At 41.1% G+C, this 14,859-nt stretch overlaps 1 protein-coding gene across 4 annotated transcripts in view; it reads left to right on the top strand.

Annotated features, from left to right (window-relative positions):
* The window catches only part of SHISAL1 (shisa like 1), an 86,785-nt gene extending 75,441 nt beyond the window's left edge, over positions 1 to 11,344 (top strand). For 2 of the 4 annotated variants that reach the window (XR_008747848.1, XR_008747847.1), the window contains 2 exons: positions 22 to 138; positions 7,449 to 11,344. Coding sequence is in view for 2 of the 4 variants with exons in the window: in XM_027789448.2 (XP_027645249.1) it covers positions 7,449 to 7,461 (13 nt within the window). In the remaining 2 variants the exon portion in view is untranslated. The remainder of the gene's footprint in view (positions 1 to 21; positions 139 to 7,448) is intronic. The other 2 variants (XM_027789449.2, XM_027789448.2) reach the window with 1 other exon arrangement.
* Positions 11,345 to 14,859: the final 3,515 nt, after the last annotated feature.

Here is a 14,859-nt window from a genome sequence, read left to right as displayed (position 1 = left end):
CTGGATGTTTTTACTTTCCAGAACTGTGTTCAGGAGTATCAACCATTTCAGGAACTATCAAATGAAAAACATTGCTACTAACTGAAAAAATACTTGACTTTCAGAAGCATAGGATTACTTCAGAAACCATTCTTCACAGTAAGTAATATTTATTTATGTTAGCAACCCTATTGGTTTCACATCATTGCTCTTTGTAAGTGAGAATTGTAAAATATGGCCTTTAGTAAAAAATAGAGAAAATTGTATCCTGTGTGGTTTCATTCCTTTCCCACCCAACCCAGTCAATGGGACAAAAGATGTATTTAATTTATTCAATTACAGATATTCCAGAAACTCTACAGGAAACCTGTTTTCTCTCTTAGCTTTGGTCTGCTAGCCAGACAGCCATATTAATCACAAAAGTTAAGCTAGCTGCTGTTTTAACACCCACAGTTCTGGTGGAGGAGGTGGGGAAAGTAAGTCCTCGCCTGCAGCAGCTCTCCAGGCTCACTCCAAGTGCCAAGCCTCCTCCTGCATCCGCCTGTGAGACAGACCTGGGATCCGAGCAGCCAGGCTTCACTTACCAAAAAAGCAACCAGATCATCGGTAACGAGACTATCCGTTGTGCCAAAAACAGCGCTGGTGCAGGGCCCTCCCCTTCATTGCAGGGGAGAACTGGGAGGCAATTTCTAACTGATTGCAATTTCTTTCCCAGCTCTCTGGCTACCAGCTTAGAGCACTTCCCTAGAGACAAGTCCAAACCAGTGGACCCAGCAATATGAATCCCAAACACATGCTATAGACAAAGTGTTCCTCTGAAAACCATCTGTGAACTCTATATTAGCAGCAGCAAGTCATGGAATCAAATTTAAAAGTAATTTAAAGAGGCAACTTTATCTTGTGTGACTACACACCGGTGGGGGGCTTGCCTGTCATTGATTAGCAGGTCTTAGTACTGGGTTCAGATCTAGCTAGGAAATAAGCAGCAGTAGAATGTAAATCCTTCAGGTTGCTGTACGTCCCTCTGGTATAGAGAGTAGCCCTGCACCTCTCCTGACCCACCAACCTTTCATCTGCAGGACAGCTGCACAACCAAGGACCTGGCCAGCAGGTACCTGTCATCCACCACCAGCTCCTTCTCCTGTACAAGTGCCCTACCTCCTGGGAATGCAGGATCTTCCCAGAGTTTCTAAAGCTCCTTTAAAGCCAGTGAGCTGCTCTCAGCAGCGAAGTGCAGTTTGGTTTATATCCCCCAGTCCTTATGGGAGTTACACAAGCTTAATCCAGGCTGAAAGATTCTTAAGAAATGGAGCAAGCAATATAAGTCAGATTTACCAACACTCATAACATTATTAAAATAGAAATTTCTTAAAAATTGCACTGCTTCATAATTTGTGCATTTTTTCTAGTAACCCTTTCTCAAGCCTTGTAAACAGCCATTGCTACTCTTGAATATATTGCTACAATGCTCCAGTGTCTAAGACGGCTGACAGCATTCACTTTTGTAACATATTAAGCTTACATGATAATTAGCTTCCATGACATGGACAGGTGACTCTGCTCTGAAAGCGCAACGGAAGTAAGCACGTACCTGTGTCCCACCTGTATTTCCCAGGTGGAAGGGAGGAGAATGGTTAGACAGGTGACATGCAGCCACATTTCCAGTGACTGGGAGGTAGGACCTATTCCACCTGCACTTTTGAGTTGGTCCCATTCACATCCTGTGTCTGACCTGTTCCTCATTCAGTACACTGTTGTACTGATGCTAACGCATTGCAGCGTGAGCAAATACACTGCTGTAAGCACAAGCCAAAGGAAACTAATGTGATCCAAATGGCTTCTTCTCACCTGCAAAGCAACAATGTGAGCAGATAGCATCTCTTGCATGACTGTGGCTTTCCCAACATCAATTACAGAAGCAGGCTTTCTGGTATTTCAGTAGGACTGCTATAAACTTAGTATAACCTGCCCTATAGCAAAAGCTTTCTCTCCTGGTACCCTTGTGTATGTTGAAGTACACAGTGCATCCAAGCACTGCTCAGGGCACATTGCAGGAGACTTCTAAGTAGGCCTCGACTTTCCAGAAGATACCAGCTAAATGCTTGTTCTTCCACTCACTGTTGCAACTGATCTATCCTTTGCTTGAGTGATTCACAAGCTGTGATAGCAAAATGATAGGTTATGTCCTCCAAAAGAGCAGGAGGGAAGAGAAATCCTGCTGTGAAAGTCTCTTGAACTGACAGGGAACTGCTTGTCTCCTGACCGCTCTGGTGCTACACCCCAGATCCATGACTCACACGAGTCGTGGTTCACAGTTCTTTATCTATGCTTAATCCAAAGCATGTAATAACCTTTCTAGTTGCATTCACACCTGCACAAGGTAAGTTATGGGTGACCAGCTTAATAAAGTTGGCACCTGCCCTCAAATAGAAACCCCTCCAAAATGTCCCCACAGAAATACGACCAAGATTTAACAAGTCCGTCTGTCCCCTGCCTCCCTGGGGCTTACTGGTCTGCTTCAAAGTCCCACAGTGTTTCTTTACAACTGATGGATAGAAGTGCCCCACACACTTCTGACTACTCAGCAAAGGAAATCTCTCTGTTGGCCCCATTTATAAATCCCCCAACCACCAAGAACACACTTACCAGGGCAGAAGCTTCTGGTTTTGTTCTTAACACATCCCAAGTATTTTCATTGTCTCTTCTTCGGTCTGCAGGCAAGAGATTGCTTAACTCTGATGAATCTGGCATGTGTTGCACATCTATTCTGTTTAAACCCCAACACCTTCCTGAGGTATTGGCTTTCAAACATATTTTGACATTTGTCTCCACCTTTGCAAAATTGTCAGCTACAGTAGAAATGACATTTGAGTTGAAAATTCAAGTCTGCTTTTCAAGTTGAAAATTTCCAGCGCCTGGGTTTTGTTTAAACTCTTAAGTGCCAGGTGTCTTATCTTCCCTGAGCCAGCTATTATTTTAGAAACATTAGTGGTGGCTTCCAGTGATGGTGGTCATTTTACATAATGGCTGCAACAAAATTGATTTGCCACCATTTAAGGCAGCCCTCTCATCTGACCTCATGCAGGTGCCGTGATGCATTTCACAGCTAGACCAGAGGAGAATTTGTGCCTGCGGATGAAAACAGGGGACAAACCACCTCTCCTTTATGGCAAGATGACAACGTCCAATGCTACTGCTTAATGCTGAAGTATTCCTAGTCAATTCAAAAAAGTGAAACATTCAACTTTCTCAGGACTGAGCCAACCTGAAGCAAAATTTAGTTGCTGTTAAAGTTTCCCATACATTGGAAAAACCTGAATCATTCAGCTATTTTGATGTTCTCCCAAAGAAAAAAAGACAACAAGCACCACCTAAAAAGTCCGAGACTTTCCGCTTTCTTTCATGCAAACAAAATAGCCAAATTGAGATTGCACTAGCAGTGTTCATTCTGGCATTTTGTAATTTCTAAGATTTAGACTTGGTAACCCAAGCAGCCTTTCAGCATACATTTTGGAAATAATGTTATATGCTATGTATAATATAGCCATAGAAGTGTACAGATGCCAAGCTATGAAAATTATTTCTCTGCTCTTTGGCAGACTGCACAGGCAGAGAATTAGATTATGTTCTATTTCTTTCTGGTTTGTAATATATTTAGACAACTGAATGGCTTTTCATTTGGTGCTTGTCCTGCAATTCATTTCTCATATCCTTCCTTTCAGTCTTGTGAGCCTTTTTTCAAAATCTCATGCATTGTGCTTTGTCCTCCCTTGTCCTTCCATTTATTGGGAAGGAGGACATTCCTATTGCCTATAATAATCAGTGCATCCGCCAAGGGCTTCTTATTGCAGAAAGCCGTTTGTTAGCCTGGTACCCGAGCTCTTCCTATGAACAGAGAGAGCAACAGCTTTTCTTCCGCTCCCAGCATAACCAGATTTGAAGGCATTGCAGCAGAACCTCAACAGATGCAGATCAGTGCAGGTCTCCTTAGATCAGTGTAATACAATTTTACACCAGAGCGAGTTCTGGACATTTGCAGACACTGTTTGCTTTGTTTTCTGAGGTCTGAAGGGGCTCCGATGATTGATGGTGCTTTTATGTGAACACTAACTTACCAAGAGGCCCTGGAACGGTGAATGTGACAACCATTTACTTCATTTGTCAGAAAATTACAAAGGTCTCTGAACAAAACTTGTCTCCAGAGGCTCTGATTCCTTCCTTCATTATTAACGGATGTCATTTTTTCTAGCGGAACTAAGCCGCCATGCAAAGTCATTGCTGTGGAAGAGGAGGCAATCTTCTGGTTGGCCTCTTCCTTGATGGGCAATGAAAATCGATGCGGCTTGACAGGGTGCTGTTCCTGAGCAGCCAGGTAGAGCAGCGGTGGCACTCAGGGGTGTCAGAGTCACACAAGGGCAGTAACCTTTGCTAGCGAGTAAGAGCAACCAGAGCCACCGTCCAGAGCACACGCTTCAGCTCTAAATACATTAAAATCCTGTAGAAGTGACCAGAAGTGACAAATAACAGGGTTTCTGTTGCCAAGCATGCTGTTTGGGGATGCTGGGATAATATACTCTGGCTAACTGTACATGGAAATTAGCATTCATCTTTCTTAGGAAAATGCGAGTATTTTCAGTGATCCCACTATTGTAAAACGGTCTGAAGCAGCATCGCTCAATGCTACTGATCCAACCCTCAGTCAGTCACACACCCCACTTCTCCCTAGAGGAAGAGAACCCTTTAGCCTGGCATCTGTCCTGTCAACGTTTGGTTTCAGGCAGAAACTATTGATTCAGCACCAGGCTCAGCCAGGAGCTTGGAAAATGTCGGGTCAATACTTCGTATTTGATGGAAGAGGCTTTCAGAGCTGCATATGGTCTGTGTGTTGCTGGCTCTGCTGTTCGCATCCTCCCACTCATGCTCCCGTAGCTTTATACACACATTGGGGAACTGGCAGAGAACTGAAGCTACTCAGAGGAGTGGTATTTTAACTTCTGTGCTGCATGCAAATATTCATAAACTTTCCTATGGTCTTTGGATTTGGGAACTCTCATTTTACACCACCTTGGTGACAGTCTTGATTTTACATTACCCTTGGAAAAGGGATCTGTCCAGGAGCAACTTTGGGACTCTCAGGTATGGAAAAAGAGTGACTGACCGATGGGTCTGACACATTTCAAATTGTATTCCGTCCTGGAGCATGCAAATCCCGGCTTTACTTGCTCCATCTCTAAACATTTATGTAAAAATAAATAAATAACCAAAAGAAACCGCATCTTGTCAAACAAGCTAGTGATTTAAATTATGCAGACTGTAGATTAGTAAAGCATTTCATCTAAGCTAAGGCACACAGCAGTCTACAGAAGAGTGGAAAGATACAACTCTAGGTGCTGTGCAGGATGTAGGTTGCTCCAAGCCATGACACGTGCTCATACTCTTCAGTTTCTCTCTCCCCAGGTATTTTTAAAATTCATTATAACTAAGTCTCAGGAGACTTTCTTCTAGATACAAACAACTTGTTTTAAACTTCTGCATGCAGACCTCACAAGGGGCAGGTTTGCATGTTTTGTTAATATCCATTTCTACCGGCAGCAAAAAAAGGACAGTGACAGAACAAAACAATGCAAAGTAATTATTTTTTTTCTAACATGAATAAGGCTGATCTAGGCTGTTTGGTTATTAGGAAGCAATTAACTGTCAAACCTTGACATAGGCTTCATTTGATGGAGTTTTGGGTAAAGACTTAAATCCTCAGAATTATTACAAGAGAATTGCATATTTCTGTTCAGAGATCCTCCCTGACTAACGGTACTGAGAGAAATGCAAAGATCTGAATTAAAATAATACAGCTGAACGACATCTCAGGTGGCTGCTGACCCGACCTTGTGCTTCTGAGCAGATTTACCACTGCAATTTCAATGGGGTTATGCTGACAGGAAAGTTTAGACTCAAGCCTCATATACTGGATAGATTTGATGGGTAGAACATTAGAAAACCTCAAACATACTGATCCCCACAAATATCCTGCTGTCTGAGTAGATGTTTCTTTATACTTTATACATTAATGGAATGCAATATGCATAATGTAGCCCATAGACGTGGGAATACCCAATATGCAAAGAACTCTGGTGGGAAAAGTTAAGTATTGTTGCTACTAGGATACCAAACTGTGCCTCCAACAGCTTGTATTCATACCATTATGCTTGCCTGCTTGAGCAAACAGATGCATTGTTTTAGTTTGTTATTACAATTAGTAATCCTGGTCTACCTCAGAACTTTGCCTAGTTGAGCTTCCAGCCAATTACCTACATGCTGCCATAGTTCAAATATGGATGGATCACATAGCTATGTGATTTGCACATGGTGAAGATGGGTAGATTTAAAGCATTTGTTAGTCCAGGAGGTACTGCAAGCAAAAAATTATGAATATTCACAACACTTTTGTGAGGAAGGCACATGAATATAGTATTTACTTATTTACTTATGTGGAAATAAAGGTGCGTTTTCTCATCATATGAAAGGAATAGGGGTTAGAGTAAGCAGCCTACGCTTGATCTGACAAATACCTTGGTAATGAGTGCAAAAGGAAGGCTCCATGCCATTTGATAAAGGCATTTACCGTATGGTCACAAGCACACTATAGTCCTACACGAATACACACTTTACTCCGCTCCAGTGAGATTGCCCACGGAAGTAGGATTTACTTCAAAGTAAAATTATGGCTGCAGAAGGAAGCCCTTGGCACTTGGTACTTTCAGAGTAGACTACAAGCAGTAGAAATGAGATTAGCAGGTTTTTGCATTTCCTCTTTCACCTTTGCAGGCAAGTATTTGATCTTTTCATCTCACAGGTAGTGGACAACACAATGTGGAATTAGTACACTGGCATACATACAGAAGGAGGGATATGGGGTGAAATCTGTTTTTTATCACGTAGCATACAGCCTTGCTGTCTCCAGCAGCCAAGGCTCCATGATCTGCAGGAAAGTATCCCATCTCCCTCCCTCCTAAGTTCCCAGGGTTCCCCTTTTGATGATGCTCACCCAGGGGTTGGCCTGGCACATCATGAGCACCTCAGGTGTGCACCCAGACCCAGGAGCTAGGCAGCACGCCACATCCCCCCAGGTAACAGGTAAGAATAAGCAACTTGTGCACCTACTGTGCAATTAATATTTTGCAGAACTGGGACCAGTTTAATACAAACAGGGAGAAACAAGGTTAGCCTCCTGCTCTGACTACATAGAAAAAAAAGAAAGCAAATGCAACCATCTATATCACACAAGCTCACACTGGGCCAAACAGAGCTAATAAGGGAAGGCAGAGGCCTCCTACACCTCTTCTTCTTTGCTTTTCCTTCCTCTTTTGTGCCTCCTTGCATTAAATCCACAACCGATTTTTTCTTTAAAGGAAATACTGTGACATTGTGTGCTCGTGAAACGTTATGGGAACATTTGTGTTTATGTCTTCCAGAAAATTATATTGATGTGCCTCAAGATGGGAGAGGTAAGATCAGACTTCAAGGAGCAGCTTTCAAGAAAATCAGCTAAATTACAAGAGTTGAAAAGCAGGAAAGAGGAAGACTACAAGAGGGAGATTGAGCAAGTCACCTGAAGAGAAACATCATTCAGACAACTTCTATAGGCAAACTATATAGAAAGAGTCTCCAGAAGAAAGTAGCATGTAAGCAATATTTTAATTCTAGACTGACAATGCTATCTCTGAAAAGAAGCATCATATCTGAGGAAATGCTTAATAGGAAGAAAATTAAGTTGCTCTGGCAAATCCACACAAAGGTGGAAAAAGATCACAAAACAAACCTTTGGTAGATAACTTTTCTTTGCCTTCCCATCCATCTATTGCCATTTGAGCCTAATCTAAGTGTCAGAATACTGAATGTGAGTTTTTCCAAAGTTCTCTGGTGAATATTTTGTCACAATAGGGTAGATGCTGGCAATCCCCATCACTGTTAATCATATTGTCATCTGCATTACAAGGTAAGTGAAGCCCTGTCATTGAGTCAAACTGCGGGGTAGCAGTCGTTTCAACCTTAGTACACATTTTAAGATAATTGGCAATGATTCTGCTAAGATATCAGACATCTGAGCACATCTTGGCTTCAGCTTCACCCAGCCTCCTGAAGAGGGGAGCTTTATTATGAAGCAACACAGACACACCACTCCACCCACATACTCCTAGAAGCCGAAAGAGAAACAGAAGAAAATCAACAAACTATATATCTCAAAAGCAATAATACCATTGTCCCTCTGTTTTACAAGGCAATAGTGCAATTCATTTAGCCACCAACTGGCTTCAGAGTTTACCCCTCACAAATCTAACGTTTCTAAGCCAGAAAGGCAATGATGCTACCACAGAAGTATGTGGAGTACTTGGTCATTAGATTGCAATAGCTTGACCTAACTTTCCACAGGACAGGTTTATTTTAAAACCATACAGTATCAATTACATGAGCAAATCCTGTGAAATTCAGTTATTTAATGGAGAACCTGTCAACGACAACCAAACAGAAGAGTTCATCTAGAAATCATAACATAAAGCCATGATAATCCCAAATTAATCCTTCATGCCTAATACTTCATCCTGCAAATCTGAATAACTTTAAAATACCTGTGTATTTTACTGTATAACAAACATGAGAAACACCTTGTCGACAAACAATTAAGTTTGCCTTTTGTACCTCTTTGAGTGAATTTTAGTCTTCTGTTACACTCAAAAGGGATAGACTACTGAGTGATTTGAGCTAATTCACAGCTACCAGGGTGCACGATGGTACATGACCAAAGCCGTGCAGGATTAAATAGTGCTGGGGGACCCAACAAGGCTGGAGACCACAGCAGTGCTCAGTCTTCAAAAGAGGCCCAGTCTGAGCAGGATACCAAATATGCATATGGCCCCTTTTCTTTGCAAAGCAACTAGTAAAAAATGCTGAGCATTAATGAGTAAAGGCAGGCAGCAGCTAATACAAAAAAATTCAAATGCTACAGGTGGGAGCGCCGCTCTGCAGGCATTAGACTTCATCCCGTCCTGGGTAAGCTTAAGGTCTGGTCCATTCTCACGCTTCACAAATGCTGCTGCATGTGCACCTCTGCATGCAGCTCAGCTTGTAGAGGCCTAACGGCTCTGCCACAGTGCAGCTGGGGTGTTTTACATTGTGAGGAACACCACACTTCAAATAAACTACTATTTTTTAAACCTTGATGCACACTGAACCCAAGAGACTCTAGTTTTCTGAAGAGCATTCCATCAGAGCATTGCACCATTCAAAGCACTTCAGCTGGGAACAAAAAGAACCTCCAGCAGCGACACACCTTAAGTGGTTTGCAGATACTGGCAGACAGTCCAAACTGCTCTCTCCTTGGTGATGAGAGGCTTCGGCAGGGAAAGGTCAGTGCTCCTGGCAGTGGGAGAACTGGTCCTATGAGATGTAAGGCTATTAGTGCCAGCTTGCAAGAAATACAAAGGAAACCAAGTAGCTGGAAGCAATGCCATCCATGCCTCTGCCAGCATCACATCTCCACACCTCCACATTGTCTCCCAAGATCCATAACCCCTCCAAGACACCCAAAGTATGTATCTACAGTAATCAGTCTTACCTTGGCGCTTTGCAGTAACTCTTTGCTCCTTCTATCTTCTACCAGCACCTACTTTCATTGTGAGATGATGACCGCCCGCCACAGAGAGCTTTGTAAAAAGCTTATGTTCATGAAGGAATTTGTATTAGATACTGGTTTGTGTGACTTACTGTATTTTGTAAGGGTTTTTTTCCCTTTGGGAATTGTGCGTTATTAATGAGCAGTTTTATGCTTTACTTCTAGTACATGTATACCTTGTAATTGATGTGCTTTTTGTTTGTTTGTTTTATTTTATTCTCTATACAGAGCCAGTTAATATAAGGTAGATACTCTCTGGCTGAAATTCTGATTTTGCCTACCAATTAATTTATGGATAATTCCTTGTCATAGCTGATGAACAACTGTTCATCAATTGTGTTGTTATAATCATCTGATAGCCTCTCTAGTTCAGCAGAATATAAGATCCTGAATAAGACCAATGCTCATTGGGCCTTAAACTAAAGGGAAATAGTGTATCACACGTGTTTCCCTACCACCATCACTATTGGCCCTTCTCCCTTAGCATCTAGGACATCGTAGAAGAGCACTGGCTAGACAGTCACTGGAACATTTCAACCATCTGTGTAGCTGTGCTCAATACCCCTCTGCATTTACCTGATCAAAATTATGGTGAACCAGATAAACTGCAATGAATTCTTCAACTGCTTTTGCAGAAAGAGACTGGTTCAAACACAATCTTTCTCAAAAATAAAAGACCTGGACTAAAATAGATATATTTTCCTCTGTGTCCATCCTGGTATGGTTGGAAAAATAAGGGATCTAAAATTAACATTTAAAGAAGTGTGTAATTCCATCATACACCCCGTTTAACAATGGCAGCTGTCTGTCTCAATGGCTATTAATGACCTTTGTGCTCCAGAAGCCTCCTTCCTTGTCCAACTCATTTTCTCTCTTCAGTTTCACCAAGAACTGAGTGTCCAACTTCTTAATAATTGCTGTGTATAACATAGGACATAAAAAGATAAGTTATAAAGCTTGTGCAGGACTTGGTGTTGTAATTAACCATCTTTTGTGCCTGGTTATCAATCTTACAAAAATACAGAGTGAAAACAATCCGGCCTCTTAAGGTATACTTCAGCATATTGTAGCAGCTATTTTAGATAACTGTTTTTAATAGTTTTATGATGGCTGTGATTTCTAAAGTCAGTTCTATTTTGCCACCAGTGATGGTGTATGATAAATAAAGCAACAAAAACAAAACCTCACCCACCTGCCAGGAAGAAACATCTTTTCTCAGCCTTGAAAATTCTCTTGTATAAGACAGGCATTTCTTCTAGTCCTCCTTTTACATAAATAGTAAATCACTAAGAAGATAATATATAGAGTATGATAGTCTATTTTAATAGTCAGCAGTCAAATTTTAGGCTAATTAAGCTAACTAGAAATTCTAGGGTTGCAGTGATTTCCCATTCTTTATTAATACATTGATAATAATACCGTTTACATAACACTCGATGTTTGAAATCAATACGTGCCAGTGTCCAGTGGTTTGCTAATCTAGTTTTTGATCTAATCCTGTCCTATTTTTTGCAGCATTCTCTAACTTCATATTATGAATCACATTGTCTTTCTAAAGTGATTGCCAAGTAAACCAAAAATGTGTTTTACAATGCTATTGCACTGCTCTTGTCTTTATATACAGTAGTTTTTATAAAGATGTCATTAGGTTTTAATAAATAAGTGTAACGTAAACTAATCTCTGTAATAAAACTTGCTTTACTGTTTCAAAGACTGTCTGGCTTAGCTTTAGAGATTTGAGTTTATACTTTTTTTTAGTAGCTTCAAACTTCATGTCTTCCTTTCCATCTGCAGGGAAATCCCTAGAAACCAATATTCTGTAGTTTATACAAGGAAAACCAAAGAGAATGTATTTAATACAAAGAACAACACTTGCATTTGGGGGGGGCAAAGCCCCCCCCCCCCCCCCCCCCCTAAAAAAACCACACTACAAAAGAAAAGACTAAGCCCATTTCATAGATAAATACATGGTCCATTTAGTCTGCGTCACATTTCCAGCAGTTGCTAATACCAGGTACTTAAGAGGGAATTGTGGGATACTGAACAGAGACTGCTAAGAAATAAACATAATCTTTCCACTACTCAGGGCCAGCTGAGAAGGCCAAACACGCAACTGAGCGGATAGAAAGCAACATTTTGATTTCCACAAAGTACTCTCACCCATACAGATGTTACGGGAGGTCCACCTACCCAGCTGAGACAGGGGTGAACACAACTGAACTTTTAACAAAAAGGCAGGACTAACAATTCACAAAGGCAAGAGATATTTTTTTTTTTTTTTCCCCCTGCCAGGCTGAAGGATTTGGACAGTTTATACAGAAACATTTAGACTTTCTAAGCACACTGTGCTCTCTCAGGTCCTTTTGTCACCTATTGTTTAGGAGGCTTCATTACCTATGCTTGAAAAAAAGCATTCTGAGCTGAGATTTCAGCCTTCAGCCTAGTAAAAAGGAACATTTTTGACAACTGCATTAAACGCAGACACACAAAAATAACCAACCAAAAAAACTGACTCTTTTCTGTTGGTATCTTTGCTTATACTTAAAGCTTCTTCTCCACCAACACTCAAGAAAATTTCAGTAATATGCATGGGCAGTCTGAGTCCAGCACAGTGCCTGGGCAAGGGGGAGAGTCATGGGGTTTTTTTCACCTCTCGGTGCAGGTTGCTTCCCCAGATGGAAACGGCTCTTGCTCTTTGCTGTCCTGTGGCTCCCAAGCATCAGTTCTCTTCAGCTGTTGTCCTGCCCAGCACTTGTCCTTGGCTCATCCCGAGTTTTGATGTCCAAGTGACACAATGGCATTTACAAACACAGGATGTACCTTTTCACATTAGAAATTATGCTTTCAGTATCGGGTCGCTATCCCCAGACTACAGACTGTGCTCCAGGAATTGCCTAAAAAGTCAAAAAATACAGAAAATGTAAAGCCAAATTTAAAAAACAGATGAGAAAACCTTTGTAATGTCAATAATTTCATGTAATAATTTCATTAGTTCATTCCTGTAGCTTCTATAACTGCACATCAGCTCAAAAATGGAAAAGGAACATTTTCATTAAAGCAGTACTTCAATAATTCTTAGATTTTTACAACTGTAAGAGACTACAATTACATCCCACTGTGCTGAGATGGAGACATAATGCAGAAAGAGGACAAAAGACCATTTTAAAAATACATAAATATGTAAAAATACGAACAGTAAAAACCTACTCCCCTTCTCAAACTGCACTTGCAATTATGAAAACAGCTAAATTTACAAGATAAATTATAAGAGAAATGGTAAATTGACGTATTGGGTGTGTTACAGCTCCCTTACCAAGTTTCAACAATTTTTATAGCATACCTCTAGTAGTTGAGTAAGAGTTATATTCAATACATTATGCTCAGCAGGAATGTTTTTTATATACCAAGTGAGCAAATTAAGTGTCTCTGGAATTTCCATAGAAGCTGTTAAAACGCTGATAGTGACTTACAGACTGCCATTACCAAGCCATTATCACCAAATCGTAAGCAAACAGGACAATCACAACCAGTTCCTTTAAATATTTGTTCTTACTGGAAAGCAGAGACCATGCTGATCCGCTTGCCATGCTCATGTGCAGAAGGACAAAGAGAGAAAAGGTATCTGGGTTTTGATATTTACTTCCAAGAAAGCAAAATCCTCTCACTCTCACCCAAGTAATTCTCAACAGTTAATTAAATTTGTGCAGCAAATGGAGACTGTAACATACTATTAGGTATGTATGTGTGGGCATCCATGTGTAAGTGTGTAATAGCTTTGATTTCCCATTCAGAATTTTATCTCCCTTCTTTGAACAGCTGAACTGTACAGAGCCTCAAACTCTTCCCAAATTTGAATTCATCATTTCATCCTTAAGTGCAATTCCATCACTGGCATTTATTTGCAAGGATAACAAGGAATCAGTAGGATTTTATAAAGAGCTGAAAAGATATCTAAAGAGAGGGAAACTCTTCTGCCTCTTTCACTACACTTTCATCTGCTAGCCTTTGTGCCTGCCTTTCTACACTACAACAAAATACAAAGTGGAAACAAAGCATCATGGTGAGATGCCTGTACCTCCCTGTTGCACCCCCCACTGTAGAGGACAGCACTCTGGAGGATAAATCCTTCACAAAGCACATGCTCTCCCAGCTTTCCAGTGGGAGCACAGTCCACACTTCCCCAGTGGCTTGTGCTCATCACAAAAACTAAAGCGATATACTTTCCAACACAAGGTGCATGCTTGCATACTTACCTCTGCTATTGTGCAAGCCTGCTTTATTTTTCCAATTTTCTTTGGTTTTTTTAAGCTAGAGAATAGTAACGTAACATCTCTCACTTGTCTCTCTGCCTCCTTATCACTCACAATGCTGTTCCTCTGGAACGAGCTATTCATCCCACTGTTGAGTCTCAGCACACAAGGCAGGGCAGGCATAAACGAAGAGGCTGCATGCGTCAGGGAAGTTTCTGGTAAGAGCTGCTGGGAGTCCCAGGCCACGTTCTGGGCTGTGAAGGGTGACAACACTTGAGCACGAATAGCTGCTTTGTTGCTGTGAGAACTACCAGTGACAATTGGGTTTAAATCCGTAGCTTTATCAACGACAACAACAAAAAAAACCCTTGATCTAGGTAATATTTGAGAATATTCTCCTACTGGCCATCTAAACTCCAGTTTTAATTTAAGGCATCCTCCCAAATTACTTTTTTTAATTACTTTGGGTTTAAACTGCCTTATAGTCACTGCTGGAAAATGCCTTTTTTTCATGTAGGACTATTGAAAACAATTCAAATCTTAGAAGCATCTAAAAAGTTACGTTGCATTTGACCTCAGGTTTTTTGGTCCTCAGCATAGGATCTACCAGCTCCTTTCTCCAGTAGTTGCTGGTCTGCGAACCAAGTATATTATATCATGAACAACTAGTATTGTGCAAACTATTCACTCCAAAGCCACTTTTCTCTAGCACGCCTGGATTTTCTTAGATTTTATGGTGCAAAACGCTGCTGTGGTAGGTGGTAGCGCAGTAGGAAGTACCACCTTCCAGTGAGTAAGTGATAGCTGGGGTTCGCCGTATAAAATCCATTATCGTTTTAACCACACGGCACACCTCCTCCTTCCCTGGATGAACACACTGTAAGCAGCTGCTGGAAAAAACCAGCTGGGACTTTATCTAGCCAGGAGACACAGCATCCCTGTGCTACATCTGCTATTATTATG

This window comes from Falco peregrinus, chromosome 6 (assembly GCF_023634155.1).
Source record: "Falco peregrinus isolate bFalPer1 chromosome 6, bFalPer1.pri, whole genome shotgun sequence".
Taxonomy (NCBI): Eukaryota; Metazoa; Chordata; class Aves; order Falconiformes; family Falconidae; genus Falco; species Falco peregrinus.
The sequence above is the reverse complement of the archived record's forward strand: the minus strand, read 5'-3'. Positions and strand labels throughout refer to the sequence as shown.